The sequence below is a fragment of the Vollenhovia emeryi genome, unplaced genomic scaffold (genome assembly GCF_000949405.1).
Source record: "Vollenhovia emeryi isolate VEMERY1.0 unplaced genomic scaffold, V.emery_V1.0 DF939224.1, whole genome shotgun sequence".
NCBI lineage: Eukaryota > Metazoa > Arthropoda > Insecta > Hymenoptera > Formicidae > Vollenhovia > Vollenhovia emeryi.
In genome coordinates this window covers 33,180-49,636 of record NW_011967142.1, presented here as the reverse complement: position 1 = coordinate 49,636, position 16,457 = coordinate 33,180, and the positions used below count along the sequence as shown (strand labels likewise).

General features: G+C 47.9%; 2 protein-coding genes across 4 annotated transcripts; one reads left to right on the top strand and one right to left on the bottom strand.

Moving 5' to 3' along the window:
• Positions 1 to 2,727: 2,727 nt before the first annotated feature.
• Positions 2,728 to 9,178, bottom strand: LOC105560713 (mucin-19). Of its 2 annotated transcripts, none has more exons than XM_012010064.1 (5): positions 8,312 to 9,178; positions 7,453 to 8,030; positions 6,832 to 7,368; positions 4,202 to 6,679; positions 2,728 to 3,878 (listed from the first exon to the last, which is right to left on the bottom strand). In XM_012010064.1, the coding sequence occupies exons 1-5, from the start codon at positions 9,172 to 9,174 to the stop codon at positions 3,715 to 3,717; spliced, it is 4,620 nt and encodes a 1,539-aa protein (XP_011865454.1). In that variant the 5' UTR covers positions 9,175 to 9,178; the 3' UTR covers positions 2,728 to 3,714. The 2 variants fall into 2 exon arrangements, with proteins under 2 accessions (XP_011865454.1, XP_011865455.1); XM_012010065.1 differs by having other exon boundaries at positions 6,832 to 7,365.
• Positions 9,176 to 15,467, top strand: LOC105560714 (ATPase family AAA domain-containing protein 3). Of its 2 annotated transcripts, none has more exons than XM_012010067.1 (4): positions 9,176 to 9,253; positions 12,369 to 12,843; positions 12,926 to 13,949; positions 14,076 to 15,467. In XM_012010067.1, exons 2-4 carry the CDS (start codon positions 12,401 to 12,403, stop codon positions 14,202 to 14,204), a joined length of 1,596 nt encoding a protein of 531 aa, XP_011865457.1. In that variant the 5' UTR covers positions 9,176 to 9,253; positions 12,369 to 12,400; the 3' UTR covers positions 14,205 to 15,467. The 2 variants fall into 2 exon arrangements, with proteins under 2 accessions (XP_011865457.1, XP_011865456.1); XM_012010066.1 differs by lacking the exon at positions 9,176 to 9,253 and adding an exon at positions 11,529 to 11,834.
• Positions 15,468 to 16,457: the final 990 nt, after the last annotated feature.

Sequence of the window (16,457 nt, the reverse complement as noted above, 5' to 3'; positions counted from 1 at the left end):
GTGTTTCTACCACTACAGATTATTTTATTAATCCGAACTTCAATCGCGTGTCTTTTTCTGATTTTTAAAACCGGAGAAAGTGAGTTGAACCGAGATTAAAGTTAATAATAATTAAAGTTAGGAACGGGCATTATGGCCACTATTTTCAATATTTGTGAACTTTTAACCGACCGTTAATTTTCAGAACGTTAACAAACGCTGAAAGCAGCAGTCTCTGTGTCCATTTCTATCAATGCGGATTGAATTTGAATCTCGTTCAATTATTTCTTATCCTTCTCCAGTTCTAAAAATTAGAAAAGGATGAAAAGCAAATTAAATTAGAGCTAATCTACAGAGACTAAAGTTGAGTTACATTGGTAGAAATGGACATTGACGTTGTAGATATCTAAGGGAAGTAGTCTCCAGGTGTGTAGCGTGCAACGCGCTTATTATTAGTCAACATTGACTAATGTTGACTAATGCACGTGGCTAATATCGGCAAATCTGCACGCGTGACAAGTAGGAAAAAAAAAGAGGATACGAGCGAAAAACGCGTCAACCGTCGTGTCGTGTCGGCAGTTAAATAACGGATGCAACTCGTATTTTTCTGGAAAATTCCTATGGCCACACGACACACACACACACACGTGCGCTTCTCTAAACATTAGCGTAATGAATTGTGTACATGTGCACGAGCGTTAGTTTTTCACGTACGTGTAACGCAATGAGAATGTGGGAGGGGATCTGTGTCGTTTATGACAAATGCACCTTCACTACTCGAATCACTCGTATTTCGGGAAGACACTAATCGTATGACTCGCCTTCAAAATGCAAAACTTTTAGGAGGACCGGAAGTATTGGGCCATTGTACATAGACGAACCGGTGTCCATGTTGTGTACATGCGAGGCACATGTACACAACAAGCGAACGACCAAGCCGAAAGTCGCACCGCTTACTAGATGTAAAATCCTACCAGAACCGCTTACTGGATGTATTCCTACTAGAAATAATTTTACAAAAAAAATACAACTGCCAGAATCTAAGAAATTAATCTATGTAAATTTAAAAAGTGTTATAAAAGTCAACAGGAAAATGCTGGAATTGGAACGCTTTTGTGAATTTTTGTAATATTCTACACGTAAGCGGATGTTTTAATTCTTTAAGATTTTGTTGTTTCTCAAATTTTTTAAACCAGTAAAGTTATGTACTAATTTTTACAAAATTGTTTTACTCGATTTAGTCTCAGGAATATGCTGTCGCAATGTCGTTTCAATTATTGAACACTTTTGTGTATTGTAACACAAAATTTACATACACAAAAATTTTCAATCTTCGAAAATTATTTAAAATGAAACACCCTGTAGAACTCCGTCCGGCACAGCGGTGGAACTAATGTATTTATAGGCGCTCTGGTGTTTCTTACAACCCTATTGTACGGAAATTAAAAAAATTATAAGTGGACGGTGGTACCTTTTGTTGTAGAACAGGAAAGGTCCGACTTCCCACAAAGTATAGAGTTTTAGTTCAATTTTGAGCCAGCCTAGAGAGAAAGAGGGGGAGAGAGAGAGATATATATATATGCAGTTTCTGCTTTGTTATCCATGGATTTCGAGAACAAACGGATGATACGTTTTATCATACTTTAGTTACAAATGTACAGATAGATAAGCTCGCGCTTTGCCGAATCTCCGAGTCACGCGTTGCGTTTTATCGCGCAACGACGCGGACTCGGAGTCGGGTGTCTTTCGCCGAGATTCATGCCATTTCTTCTCCAGCGAGTACAATGGACTAAAATACACGAATAGACTGGTACACAGGACTCATTTAACTCGTCTGTAATACATGTTATTTCCGACGGACGCCGAGAAACGCGTAACGGAGAAGTCGACTCGAAAGGACAAATATCTCGAGGACAGCATTTTTTTTTTCCTAGTCACTGTTCCCAACGCCTTGCTTTCAAGATCATTGACTTCTCTTGGCGGAGATCGATTTTAAAAGCTAATTTTATTAATTTTCCCTACCGAGGTTCGATAGTACCTACTGGCAATTGTGTAATTACATGCGAGACTGCGTTTAATGTTCGAAGAACGATTTTTGATAGGACATAATTGTCAATGCGATATCATTTTTTTATTCGTACAACTTTGAAAAGGTTGATTTAATCAATAAAATATATTTGTCACGATACTGCAATATAAATATTGTGGTCTTTAATTCTTTTTAGTTCAAGTTGCCGTGCTTGTGTACATTAAGATAATCAAGAAAAGCTATCAGAATACGTGGGCACAAAATCATTAGCTTCTAGACCAACGCGACCGATCTAAAGAACCACTGATCGATGTACAAAAATATCCACAGCCAATAAATCGTAAACGTAATAAATACGTTCTTTACCACGTGATGTATCACGTGTGTTCGACTCAAATTTTATGCAGTTAGACGTTACTGCGCGACTTGCCAATTACAAGACATTTTGTGCCAAAGTAAGAAAACAAGAAAAATTGTAATTCGTGTTAGAAATTTGTACGTCATCGATTTTTAATTTTCGTACTGCACTAATTGTAAGAAAAGTATCTTTGTCTATCTAATCGGATCCTTGGTATATAAAGACTTAGCTCACTCTCTTCAGGAACAGAATAATTAACTGTCACACGTTTAACATCACGCCGATATGGCTGTAGCTATCATGGAGAGACGCTTACCCCCGAATCATTTAATGTTCGGGAATGCCAGAACACAAGCGCTTATTCTTGAGAATATTATCACTTTATTGATCGTACAGTTGGACTTTAATGTTTCGCGCGAGGCCGAGCGTCTTCACTTCTCTGCTTTGGAAATATTGAAAACTGAATTTGGTGAAAGGAACGTACAAACCGCGATACAATACACAGACATTTCGGCCGTTTATACCCGCGTATAAACAGGAATCAGGAAGCGGAAACGATGCTTGTAAGCTCTATTAGTGTTAATGAAGAATCTGATGATTATGAAGTGGGAGTATAAGGCATTTAGCCTGGTTATATCTGTTTACGGGCCGATACAGCGACGCCGAGGAGCTTTTCCATCGTAACTCGCAATCCGTTAGTACATTCGTGTATGTTCGTGTATTTTGAGTCCCGTCCATCATGACACGATGTGCTAATATATTTCGCAGAATTTTGTTTGGACAGGCTTGAGATTATTCGGAGTGAGTTACAGTGGTTCAGGAACTGAGTATTCTGGACTTGTGAACGTGTACGAGAATTGAGATAATCAGGAAAAGCTATCGGAATACGTGGGCAAATGGAATCATTGGCTAGAGCTTTCAGCCAACTTCTGTTCTAGAGCTTCTAACCAACTACTACGCTTTTCCGTATCACTAAAAATACAAAGATATCGCAAGTGACCAAATCAGATAAGACACTACATGTAGTTTTATAGGATACACACTATGTACAAAGTGGGTATACTTAGCAACCGTCACCGAACGCATTTTTGTAAAAACGTGATCGCAAACCGCCTAGTATACCACAATATTCTTTCAAATCTCTTCACAATCCGACGTGTGATTTTATTTACCAAATTAAATATCGAGATGCGGCATACGCATGTCGAATGTACGTCTCTTTTTTTAAACGCGGGACACCACTAACATACACGTACCTATGTAAAAGAATATAATTGAATAAACACTTGGAATATATATTTCAACGAAAGTATGCACTCGGATATGCAGGTGGCGTTTACATTCTCCATCATCTCGGTTTCCGCGAGCGAATTGTTCTAGATCGCGGCGCGGTGGACCCGCTTCCGATGCTGAACATGCCGGGCGTCGAGGGATTGAAGGTCGGCGCGACCGTGGTCCCGAAATTGAGGGTGGGCGTCGCCGGCGGCGCGGTGAAGTTGAATCCCGCTGTCGCTGAAAACAGAAGGATACAAAATGCAATCAGGACAATCCAATTGGTGTCCGTGCAAACCGAAAGATTTGCGCGATCATCGGATAGCACTTGGCGAGCAATTAGCTTTCCGTCTTACGTCTAAGCTCTTAGGTCCACATTCTGAAACCTTTTTTTATTGATAAAAGTGCCCGTATAAGATCCTTCAAAATCAATTTTAGTGGCACTACCAAGCAGTCGCCAGAAGTCGCCTTTTATCAATAAAAAGAGGATTCAGAATGTGGGCCGTAATAATTGCAATCACGCTTGATAATTACAACAATTAAAACAGTTCAGTCCCGACTACCTGGTTTGGAAGAGGAGCCAAACTGGAACGGGACGGGCAGTGCAGCCGTGGAGTTATTGCTCGCGGCGTTGAAGTTGGAACCGAATGGACTCGTCGTGCTCTGCTGCCCGTCCTTCTGAGCGCCCCCGAAGACGAACATGTTGTTCGTAGCGCCGGCGGCATTGTTGGCGCTACCAGCCCCAAACGCGGGGACAGGCGGGCTAGACGCGCCGAAGCTCGCGCTGGTCGCGGGCGTTGCTCCGAACAGAGACTTGTTGTCGCCGAACGCGGTGCCAGCGACCGCGGCACCGAACGCGAGACTCGGGGAGTTCTGCGTGCCGAAGTTGCTCGGCGGTGAGGAGATGCCGAAGGTGTCCCCGGTAGCCGGGGCAGCGTTAGCTCCGAATATGGGGACCGACGGCGCGCTGCTGTCGGTCGAGCCGAATATCCCGGTGGTCGAGCCGAAAGCCGGCGCCGCCTGCACGCTCGTCGCCGTCCCCGCGCCAGGTGTCCCGAACGCGGGCGTCGTGCTGTTGGTGGTGCCGAAGGTGGTGCCGGGGGTGATCGCGCTGGTGGAGACGTTGCCGGCGACGCCGAACGCGGGGGCGGTCGTGCTGGTCTGCGTGGTTCTGCCGAACATCGGCGCCGTCGTGCTGCCGAACATACCGCTCGCCGCCCCGAAGGACGCCGTGGACTTGGACGCCTGGCCGAAGACCGGGGCGCTGCTACCGAATACCGAAGGCGCCGCGGTGGTCGGGGTCGAGTTGGCGCCGGCATTGGAGAACAGACTGGTGCCGCCGGACGACGGCGCGACGTTGGTCGTCGAGACGAAGATCGCCGACGTCGTGGTTTTCGGAGCGTTGAATAAACTGGCTGCTTCTGGCGCCGCTCCGGACCCCGACGCGGTCCCGAAGAGCGGCTGGCTGTTGCTGGCCGTTCCGAATATGCTCGCGTTCGTCGTAACCGACGCGGTGGCGAAGATGGACGTGGTGGGTGCGCCGAATTGCGAAACCGTGGTCGCGGGCGTTCGAAATTGCGAAACTGCCATCGGGGGTGTTCCAAACTGCGAGACCGTGGTCGTGGGTGTCCCAAATTGCGAGACCGCGGTCGTGGGTGTCCCAAATTGCGAGACCGCGGTCGTAGGTGTCCCAAATTGCGCGACCGCGGTCGTAGACGTGCCGAATTGTGGAACGGTGGTGGTGGTGGTGGTGGACGTCCCAGCTGGCAGGGCTATAGGCGTCGCGCTCGAGGCGTTGGAAGCGCCGAAAACGAACAGAGGTTTGCTGGTGGATAAGGTGGGTATTGAGGCGGTAGCGGACGTCGTGGCCAACGAGAACGTAGACGGGCTCGATAATCCGAACGTCGATGCCGTGGTAGTCGTCATGTTCGCGGTAAACGAGCTATTTGCGACGGTCGTTAAGGAAGCTATCGGAGTGGACGAGAAATTGAAAGGTTTAGTCGTAACTTGCGACAATGATGCTGCTTGGCTATTTGCAGGGCTTGCAAAGGCGTTTGTCTTCGGCTGAGCGTTACTGCTGGGCTGGCCGAACATGAACTTATCCGACTTCGGAGATTGCAATGCGGCACTGTTACTTCCGAAGGCGAACAAAGGCGCGGTCGCAGACGCGGTTGTCACGCCACTCGGCGCGCTACTGTTCACAATTTTATTAAAACCGGCGACGCTCGTTGCGGTAGTTGCATTGGTCGGCAATAGTGCAACAATCGCCCCAGGTAATTGGGACGGCAAGCTTGACGCAGCAACTTGAGTGGGCATCGCGACAGGCAAAGCGGGTTTGTTGCTACCAAAAGTCAAAGCAAGGGCGGTCTGAGTATTCCCAGTGCTGGGCGAGGTAATGACAGCGCTTGTAAGGATTTTGTTCGCCTGAACGTTTCCTTGAGTCGTGGTAGGGCTAATCGGTGCGAATGTTGAACTCGACGGCGCTTTGTCAACCACCAAGAAATTAGTAGACTTTGATGAAATTGGCGTAAAGGTGCTGCTACTGTATGTACCAGTACTAAAGTTCGGCAAAGTGCTTTTCGACGTCACGGCTGGCACATCTGTGGCCGGTTTTCCGAAAGCGAAAGTCGGCGTTGCTATACTTGGAGTCGAAGATATGATTGTTTCCAAGGGCTTCTTGCTGGTAACCGCGGGCGCGATCGACACAGCTTTCGTTTGTTCGATAGTCCCGATCGTTTTGGCGGCTAAATTCGTGTCTTTCGTCACAAGAGTATTTGTCGCTGGCACACTCAATTGCGCCGGCGACGTGGTGTTCGGTAAAGCTGCGTCCGACTTGGTTTCAAGTTTCGCCTCAATACTCGGCCTCGACGAAGAGAAACCACTCGGTACGATGGCGGCGGTGGACAGCGGTGTGGTATTAATGCTCGTCGTCATTGTCGAGGAGTTGAGAGTTGCACAACTGACCGGTTGTGTGACCGGCGGTGTAATTGTGTTAATATCGTCCGCTTGAATCACGACATCCGGGTTGATCTTGTTCTCTGCTGAAAATGTACAAATAAAATAGTTGTTACGTCAGACGAGGGAGAAGAGGGGACAAAGAAAGGTAAAACGTGTCCCTTTAGAGTCACCTCAATAAGAAATATCGTTTGCCCACGTCACCCACAAGATATATGTACAATATTAGATTACTTACCTTTCCCCGATATCGCGTCAAACATACTTTGCAGCCTGGCTTTCATACTATTCTGCCTCATATTCCGTATGTCCTCCTTCCTTATTTCCTCCACGTTGTCCGTCGCGAATTTGACCTTTACATTACCCGGTTCCTCCACGAGCGACTTCAACTGCTCGTTCCGCTCAGGCTCTGCTCTCATAAACAGTTTGTCCGTGAGTTTAACAACGGGTCTCGGTACGGCGGATTTGTTGTTGTCAGTCTCGCTGGGGCTTCTCGCACTCTTGCGAACTGCAGGCCCGGTTTTATCCAAATTGAGCCTCGATTCTTTATTAGACGATTTCAATATTCCTTTCACCAGAGGGAATTCCTCTGTTTTCTTAGAACTAAGGACTTCGGGACCTTTCGTATACATTTCTCTAAAATCAGATCTACCGTCATCTAGATCCAAATTCTTGGGGCGGGACTGCGGCACAGTGGGCGAGCTGCTAGTCCGTGCGCTTTCCAGAGACTTGAAATGCTTCTCGAAGTCGGGCGTACCACTGCGCGAGAAATCTACTGTACAAACATGTTGCCAATGATAAAAATCCGTGCACATCCAACGACCCGATGATACACAATTAGATAGCGATCGACACCTACCTGCTTTTCTTTTAACCCCGGCGGCGACATGGGCGCTAGAGCTCAAAGAATTCAAGATGTCGTAACAGGACCGCGTCTTCGTGCGCTTCGCAGGTCTGACAGATTTGCTTTGGGGAGAGAGATCCTCGTCCGACTTGGATAACTCATCCCTGTTTCGTTTCTGCTTGTTCTCCTCGACAATCGTTTCCCTCTCCTCGTTAAAGAATTCCGTCCTCTGCTTTTTCGCAACGTCGAAGCTGACGTCCTCCGTCGACGCGTGTCGCTTCAACGAGATCTCTCGCAGGACCTGGACAACGCTCGTGGGCGATCTGTTCTCCGTGTGGCAAACGTGGGACAGCATCTTCTGCCTCTCGGGCGGAGAATACTTTGTCACGTCCGGCGGCGCTACTCTCACCGTTACGGGCATCCTCAGCTTCGTCAGCTTCGAGTTCAACAGAGGAATCGGATTCGCGTGGAGATTAACTTTCGGAAACTGCCCAGTGCCGTACTGCGATTGATGAGTCAGTTTATTCTTTGCCTCCGTGGCGTACTTGGTCAGCCTCGTTGTGAGACCCGGCGACGATACGTCTGTGTACAGCCTGCATTTCGAGGGGGAAACAGAACTAATGTAAGTAATGTTGGTCACAATTATAGAGGAAAGTCCCCTAGTGGCTGGGATAATGGGGTTTCTGTTAAATTAATAAGCATCATCGGTTGATTCCACCGTGAATCTATTGCCCTTGAAGCGAAATCTGTTTGGTGGAAAATTCATTGTTAGATTGTGTAATCGTAGCAACGAAAAAGAAAGAAAGAAAGATTGACGAAGATAATACCACACGAATGGAACGAGAAAGGAAGAGAAGCGCGCGGCGATACTCACTTGGGATCGATGTTGTATCTCGTCGATGCCAACAACGGTCCGGCGACGGTCTGCACCGTCTTCACACCGGCTGGTCGCGGGCGCATCTTGGGGCTGATGCTCATACCCCACGGAGACCCCTCGGGACTGAACTGCGTGACATTCTCGCCGCGGCTCAGCGTGTGATTCTGTGCGTGCACAGGCGGAATCCTCCTGGCGGGTGTCTCGCGCGAGCGCGAGACCAGATCGCCGTTCCGCGGGCAGTCCTCCCTGCCGCCGGGCCTCAGGACCGGCGTGGACGTGTGCTTGGCGTAGACGGGGTACTGCTGTCGCTGCGACGCGCGATCGTAATCGCCGGCGTGACACAGCTCGCCGTCCGCCCCGAGCGTGTCGTTGACGACGCGCGAGCGGTAGGGATCGCATGGGATCGGGCTCAGCTGGCCGATCAGGCCGAACCTGGACGACGACGATGACGACAGCAACGGCAGCGACGGCGGCTCCCCGCGCCTGACAGCGGCGGCGTAAGAGTCGCTGCTGAGCTGATAGCTGCTCGCGCGTCGTCTGTCCATCCTGAACGGGGGAAAACGCTCGCGGTAACAACGGCTCGCACTGTGCCAGAGCTTACGCGCGTAACCGGTACCGTGGCCGTGGACGGCGCGGAGCGCCGCGCCGAGCTCGCGAACCGCCTCCCGCAGGTAGCCGAGAACGTGATACGCGTGCGGCGACACCAGACTGTCGTTGGCGAGCAGGGAGTAGCACGCGTACACCACTAGGAGCAGCGTGAACGCCAGCGCCAGGACAGCGCCCCAGGCGTTGTAGACGAGTACGCACCCGAACGTCACACTAATCAACACCACGGCGCCGCGGTTGCCGAGATCCCACATAGTACTGCCTCAAGCGGATAACCTCCCCATGTTTGAAAAGAGCACACTCACCGCAGCCGTCGGAACGTTGCCGCGAACGGTGAGATCATCGATATATATCGATAGCGCGCGCGTGCGGTGACTCGACGCGCCGCGGGCGGCGCGAGAGCGCGGGAAATCCCGAGCGTTCCCCCCTTCCGCCCCTAGGCCATGTGGATCTTCTTCTTCTCTGGTTATTGGCTCCCGGCTCACAGACACTGAGCCGACACGGCCACGTCGAACCAATAGACTTATGCCCGATTTCTTCACATCCAGTTATGTTACGGTTAAAGTTAAACGGGAGATAACTACCAGATCCATGCACGTGATTGGCCAAAACTTGAGATTAACCTCCGGATAATTTTATCGGGAAGTGAAAAAATCGGCCATTAATGGTATTGCTTGGAATGTAGTGAATTGAACGATGCAATGGCCCGGTAACCAGGCCACACGCGTGATGATGCAATCCCGCAGGATCAAAAATTTATCTTCCGTCGGAAGACGTGTGTGAACCGTTCGGCGGCCCAGACGGAACTGGCCATAGTGGCCATTCAATTCATACCTCCCAGATGAAAGCCGCTACGTCCACCGTGGCCGATGGTGGGGGGGATGGTGGAGGGCCGCCGAGGCCATGTGGATTGGCCCATGATGTAAGAAGAAAGGTGTGCTACCGCGCACGACCAATCACAGACACTTCCATGGTCTTGCCCAGATAGCACCGAATGTTCCATGAATGTTTGTATATGATTCGAATGTTCTCTCTCAGTAATATTCGCATGGATGTGCCGTGAAAGTTTCTAGAATGTTCTTCATATTCTATGAACATTCACACAGAATGCCCATCAGGGAATATTCGCATTAAATGTTCCCTGAGTGTCTATGGCATATTCTGAATGTTCTATGAATATTCTTACAGAATGTATGTGGAATGTACACATGGAATTTTCTACGAATATTCTTACTGAATATACGTGGAATATTAGCAGCGTATGTGCTACGAATGTTTATGGAATGTTGTAAATGTGCTATGAATATTCGCATAGAATGTACGTGGTATATTCACGAACTTCTTTATGAACATACGCAGTATGTTCCATTATGTTCTAGGAATATGCTATGCATGTTCAAATGATGATTGGTGTTTCTGGGCGCTGCTTGCTATGCACCAAAAAAAAAATTCTATTCATAAGCGGGGAAATCCTCTAAGCATTTCCTCTAAACAAAAAATCTTATATGAAGCATTTCTCACTTACTTTAACACATATTCATCTATAAAAGAGTAGACTCATAAGTTATAATTAAGATTAATTTCCTGCATAGAAAATTCCATTACAGTAATACGACTAGCCTCTTGAAATAAGAGGATACGCAAGATATTCGCGGATACGCGAATCGCAGCACGTGCGCCAGCTTCTGAGTAGTTCACCGACCGCCGCTAGGCCGCGCTAGAGTCCCTGTAGTAAAGCCTATCACACAATGCGAGGCAACAGGCAACAGGAATAGGGAATAGAATTTTTGACGCGTTGGATTGGTTGAAGGAAAATTTCCGACGAATCCAACGCGTCAAAAATTCTATTCCCTGTTCCTGTTGCCTGTTGCCTGGCATTGTGTGATAGGCTTAAGAGTCTGGCAAGGGTTGACGCAAAATGGCGTCTGGTCTGTTCGTTATCGCAGCATTACTGCACTAGTGCAGTTAGTTAATTGCACTAGTGCAGTAATGCAGCGATAACGAACAGACCAAAGGTAACCAAATAATAATAATAATAATAATCCCGCGTTTAGAGTACAGATTCGAGACACCTTATTGGTTCCGCACATTGAAATTTTATTTGATGAAATTTCATTTCTTGTTCTTTAGCATCACTTTCTCGTTCTTCAACATCAAAATTTGATTCTCCAGCATAAAAATTCGATTCTTCACAACCAAAATTTGATTCCTCAACATCAAAATTTGATTCTTCAATATTATATTTTGATTCGTCAACGTCACTTTTTCGTTCTTCAACATCAAAATTTGTTTCTTCAGCATCAAAATTTGATCCTTCAGCATAAAAATTTGATTCTTCAACATCAAAATTTGATTCTTTAATATCAAAATTTGATTCTTCAACATCATATTTTGATTCTTCAACGTCTTGTCTTGTCTTGATTGCGTCTTTTTTCTGACGGAACGCCCACGCGAGAATCTCCATGCAAACGGAGCTGCAGAACGAAGAGTCTTTTACGAACGCACCGATCGCGCGCATTCCGGAACCAACCGCGCGCGCTGTGACGATTCTGCGCACTCGCCAGCGATTCGCCTCATTCGCCGCGATCGGAGCGGCGCAACATACGTACACGTGACAGGACACGCTCCGGGACACGCGTGCCGAGGCGCGTCAAGTGTAACCTTTTTCGCTCGTGGACGCGCCGGTCGACCGCAGGGAAAATGTCGTGGCTATTCGGCTATCGCAATTCGCAGCCGCAGGACTTCACACAATTCGTGCAGCCGCCACCACCGGCGGGCGACGGCGGAGGCGGCAGCGTCGGCGGCGGCGGCGGCGGCTCGCCGCCGAAGATCGGTTCCCAAATGGAGGCGTATAGATTCGACTCGAGCGCGCTGGAACGGGCCGCCACGGCCGCCAAGGAACTCGAACGATCCAGTACGGTGCCTTTCTCACGCGCACTTACCGCGAAAAGCCGCGCGCGCGATTACGTAAGCGGGCGGCTTTGGAGGTTAGGGCACGCGCGCACGAGGGCCGCTTGGCCTCTCGCTCGCGCGCGCGATGACGCAACTTTCAGCGGAGAATTCGTCGATCGATCCGGCGAACGGCGATCTCTGCGGGATACCGAGGACGCGAGCGTTCGCGGACGATGTCGTCTGATCGATGACAATCCGCCGCGCTGGCTGTCCGCTTGTTAAATGCTCGGGCATTGGTTGAGATTTTTTTGTAGATGAAACTTGTGAGCCTTTTTCAAAATTATGTATGAATACCATTGTAAAAGATGATGCGATTGCCTTTAATGTTTCATAGAGAAGACATATTGAAGTAATAAGTTTAATAATATTTATTCTGCGGAAGCTATTGCTTTAAATCAAATGTAATCTATACTTTCTCGATCTTTCCTTTATTGCTCGAGATACCAAGAATATTGCTTGACCCGCAGACTGATAATGTAGTTTTGTCTTGACGCAGAACATGCGAGAGAAGCCTTGGATCTGTCCAAGATGCAGGAAACGACGAAGCAGGTGGAGCACCACGCCGAGATAAAGAAATACGAAGCCAGCATTGAACAGCTGAGAGCGGAGCAGAAACGAGTGGAGGGCGAGGAAAGGAGGAAAACCATGCAGGAGGAGACGAAGCAGCATCAAATGAGGGCGCAGTATCAAGACCAATTGGCTAGAAAGCGCTACGAGGACCAACTGTTCCAGCAGCAGAAGATGAACGACGAGAATCTGAGGCGGCAAGAGGAGTCGGTGGCCAAGCAGGAGGCCATGAGGAAATCCACGATAGAGCACGAGATGGAGCTGAGGCACAAGAACGAGATGAGGAAGCTGGAGGCGGAGCTGAAGGCCAAAGCGAAGATCGACAGAGAAAACCAGGATCTCAATCTGGAACAGATTAGATTGAAGGCCTCGGAAAAGAGGATTACCGTTTTAGAGTCGATAAAGTAAGCAATCGCCATTTTATCGCTCGTGTATCACGTTTCATTGCGGCTGTAAACTCAACTTCATTATTGTCACATTTTCCAGAACAGCTGGCTCGGTGTTGGGCTCGGGTGCCAAAGCGTTACTTGAAGATTGGGACAAGATCCTCGCGGCGGCGGGCGGTCTGTCCCTCGTAGCATTTGGAATTTACACTGCCAAGGGCTCGACCAGCGTGGCGACGCGCTACATCGAGTCTCGCTTAGGTAAACCGTCGTTGGTGCGCGAGACCTCGCGATTTACGTTCCTCGATACCATCCGACACCCCGTTCAAGCGGCTAAGAAGCTGAAGAGCAAGCAGACCGACGCGCTGTCCGGCGTGATCCTGGCGCCGAAGCTCGAGGAGAGACTGCGCGACATCGCGATAGCCACCAAGAACACCAAGTACAATCGCGGCATGTACAGGAACATACTGATGCACGGTCCGCCCGGTACCGGCAAGACCATGTTCGCCAAGAAGCTGGCGGAGCACTCGGCCATGGACTACGCGATCGTGACGGGCGGCGATCTGGCGCCGCTGGGCAGAGACGGCGTCACCGCCATTCACAAAGTTTTCGACTGGGCATTGACGTCCCGTAAGGGGCTGCTATTGTTCATCGACGAGGCGGACGCGTTCCTGAGAAAACGCTCGAGCGAGCACATCTCGGAGGATCTCCGCGCGATGCTCAACGCATTTCTGTACAGAACGGGCGAGCAGAGCAACAAGTTCATGCTGGTGCTCGCGTCAAACACGCCGGAGCAATTCGACTGGGCGGTGAACGACCGCCTGGACGAAATGGTGGAGTTCCGTCTTCCGGGCCGCGAGGAGCGCGAGCGTTTGGTCCGCCTCTACTTTGACAAATTCGTTCTCCAACCGGCGATCGAGGGTAACAAGAGATTGAAGATCGCGCAGTTTGACTACAGTTCCCTCTGCAGCAAGATGGCCGATCTGACGGAGGGAATGTCCGGACGAGAGCTGGCGAAACTCGGAGTCACCTGGCAAGCGGCGGCCTACGCCTCGGAGGACGGCGTGTTAACGGAAAAAATGGTTATGGACAGGTGTCTCGAGGCAATCAAGCAGCACAAGCAGAAGGTGCTTTAATATTTAACATTAAATGCAGATTTATCTGATATAATAACGACGTTTTACTGTCGATATCATTTGTATGTAATTTTATCAAGTCTGCTAGGAACTTACCGCGTCTTTCTTGCGTCGCAGGTACAATGGCAGAGCGAACAGGAGAAGCAGGAGTCCAAGTCGATATACGCCACGGAAGACGACGCGGACGTTCGTTCCAAGACTCCGGCGATAGAGCCGTGTCCCGGGAACACGATAGCACCAGCCTAGATAATTGCAAATAACAAGATATGATTCTACAATAAAGCGCAATTGTTGATCATTTTTTAACAGGCTAGCGTGGCGAAGCTAGCGCTAGGGATGGGGAACAGTATAAAAGTGCCGCTCGGAAGAGGATTAGTTGAGCGATTTTTTCTATTTATCATAATGCGCCGCGGGTTCGACGAGTCGCAGATGTCACTTGTTACAAATGTACATTTACATAGGATAATTAAATCGTAATTCTACCATGGCGTTTCATCATCCTCTGTAACTCACTTGTCTCCCTCGTGACATGGAAGTACAGCGTTATCGATCGTAAATTATGTGCGGATAATTTTTTTCTTTTAAGTGACGAGACGAAGTCGTTAATTTTTATTGTGATGGAAATCGCATCGAGACGGCCAGACGAGCCACCTTTGAGCTCGCCGAAAACTTCGAGTTTTGAAACTTCATTTAATTAATTCTTATCGTGAAGTCTGCAGTGTGTAATTTAGATAATTCAAAAATGCAACGAGCGACGTTAACGGTATTTTATACGTGGTGAGAAAGACTGCTATTCGAGCGTCTCTTCCAAAGCTATCGGCTGATCTTTTTTTCCTAGAAAAGAGATACGGCGCAGAATACAGGATATGTTGCAAGAGTGCATGGCCGATGTCGCTATCGATTATCCTCGCGTTCTCGTGTCAAGTCGCGAAAAATGAAGCGCAGATCTCTACGAGTTTGCAGAAGGAGCCACAGTACGCAAATCCTGCCGATCCTATCTGTACGCCTCGTTTGTCGGAGGAAAATATCGCGGGAATATTTGGACGAGTTTGTAGAAGACGGCGTATCGTTAAAAATCTATCTGGTCCCCTCGTAAATCGACGCGGCGAGAGTTTATTATTATCGGCGCTCCGTGGCTTATCGCGGCCGGCGCCGTTACGACACTCTATTGATTCTCTGTCCATTATTGAATCCGTCACCGTCCGGCAATCGGATATCGTAATGATCGTTAATTATTTTATTCCCAGTGAGAAATAATTCGTCGAAACGACGTCATTTCTTGCTGCGTTGTACAGCTGAATCTTGTTGCGCTGTAAAAAAATTACATGTAAAATTACAATTATTGTAGTGGGTAACATTGGGACCATCTGACATTTACATAGGTACGTCAGTAAATCTATACCTTGTAGATACAATTATTACTTTACATAATAAGTAAGCTGCTTGCTTTTGTGTAGATATTACAATTTTTTGTAATTTTTTATCACGTATAAATATTCACACAACGAAGGATGAAAACGTTTCTTGTAAAAGTACATAAGTTTATGTATCTTCGTTATTAACAGTGTAATCGCTACACTTATTATGTATGTAATTTTACAAACTTCTTTACACGTTTCGTCGGACGTTACTAGGGCCCGGCCGGTCCTGACCGAGATCTCGCCACCCTTGCGTAATCGCGTACACGCGACCAGATAAGAGCCGGCCCGCTCTTATCATCGTACGACGCGCGGCGCGCCGTTAAGGACAACGTAAGAGGGAATGCGGCGGGTGAAAAGGCCAACCGCTAGTCATAACACAACAATACTTGATGAAAAGCGCGAATAGACGCGCTTGATGTCGCGCGTCGGGCAATTAGCACGCGTCGAAAAAAAATACGCATACACATACGGTACATACATACATTGCAACATCGCGACGGCCTTACTGTTTGCAGGCGAAGTGAAGTGACGGCGTACGAGGAAGATCTGCGCTCGAGGAGGGTGAGGTCCGCTCCTTTTTCACGCGCGACCGAGGTAGACGTCCGCGAGAAAAAGAATGAGACATTCGTTCAAATAGAAGACGCGGATGCGTCTTTTATTTTGTCGGAATACCACTTTTAAATGATTTACGCCACATTTCTTATATCAATATTGTAAAAATGAATTTAAAAACATTGCAGAAACGGGAACAGTATGAAATTAAATAAGACACTCCCTAATAGCACAGAAATATTTTAAAAGGTTAAATATATCTTAAAATCTTTTTAAAATACTTTATAAATATTTTAAAATATATTGAATCTTTTAAAATATTTCTGTGCCATTAGGGCTGAGATTTGCAGACCGATATGTTAAATATTTCTGTAGTACTTTCAATTATATACATATTGCGTTTATTATAAGATAAAAATTTGAGTAATTTTCGAAAATCTGCAATCACGGGAATATATGTCGATAGGAGAATATATTCTCGGAATTAAATGCGACAATCTTCAATGTATCTAACGCAAATTGAACT

Excerpts from the sequence above, each read along its gene's own strand:
- LOC105560713 (XM_012010064.1), bottom strand. The coding sequence starts at position 9,174 with ATGTGGGATCTCGGCAACCGCGGCGCCGTGGTGTTGATTAGTGTGACG. Across the intron at positions 8,031-8,311 it reads AGATACAACATCGATCCCAA|GCTGTACACAGACGTATCGT; the intron begins GTGAGTATCGCC and ends CTCGAAATGCAG. Across the intron at positions 3,879-4,201 it reads TGGCTCCTCTTCCAAACCAG|CGACAGCGGGATTCAACTTC; the intron begins GTAGTCGGGACT and ends TTCTGTTTTCAG.
- LOC105560714 (XM_012010066.1), top strand. The coding sequence starts at position 11,621 with ATGTCGTGGCTATTCGGCTATCGCAATTCGCAGCCGCAGGACTTCACA. Across the intron at positions 12,844-12,925 it reads ACCGTTTTAGAGTCGATAAA|AACAGCTGGCTCGGTGTTGG; the intron begins GTAAGCAATCGC and ends CACATTTTCCAG. Across the intron at positions 13,950-14,075 it reads TCAAGCAGCACAAGCAGAAG|GTACAATGGCAGAGCGAACA; the intron begins GTGCTTTAATAT and ends CTTGCGTCGCAG.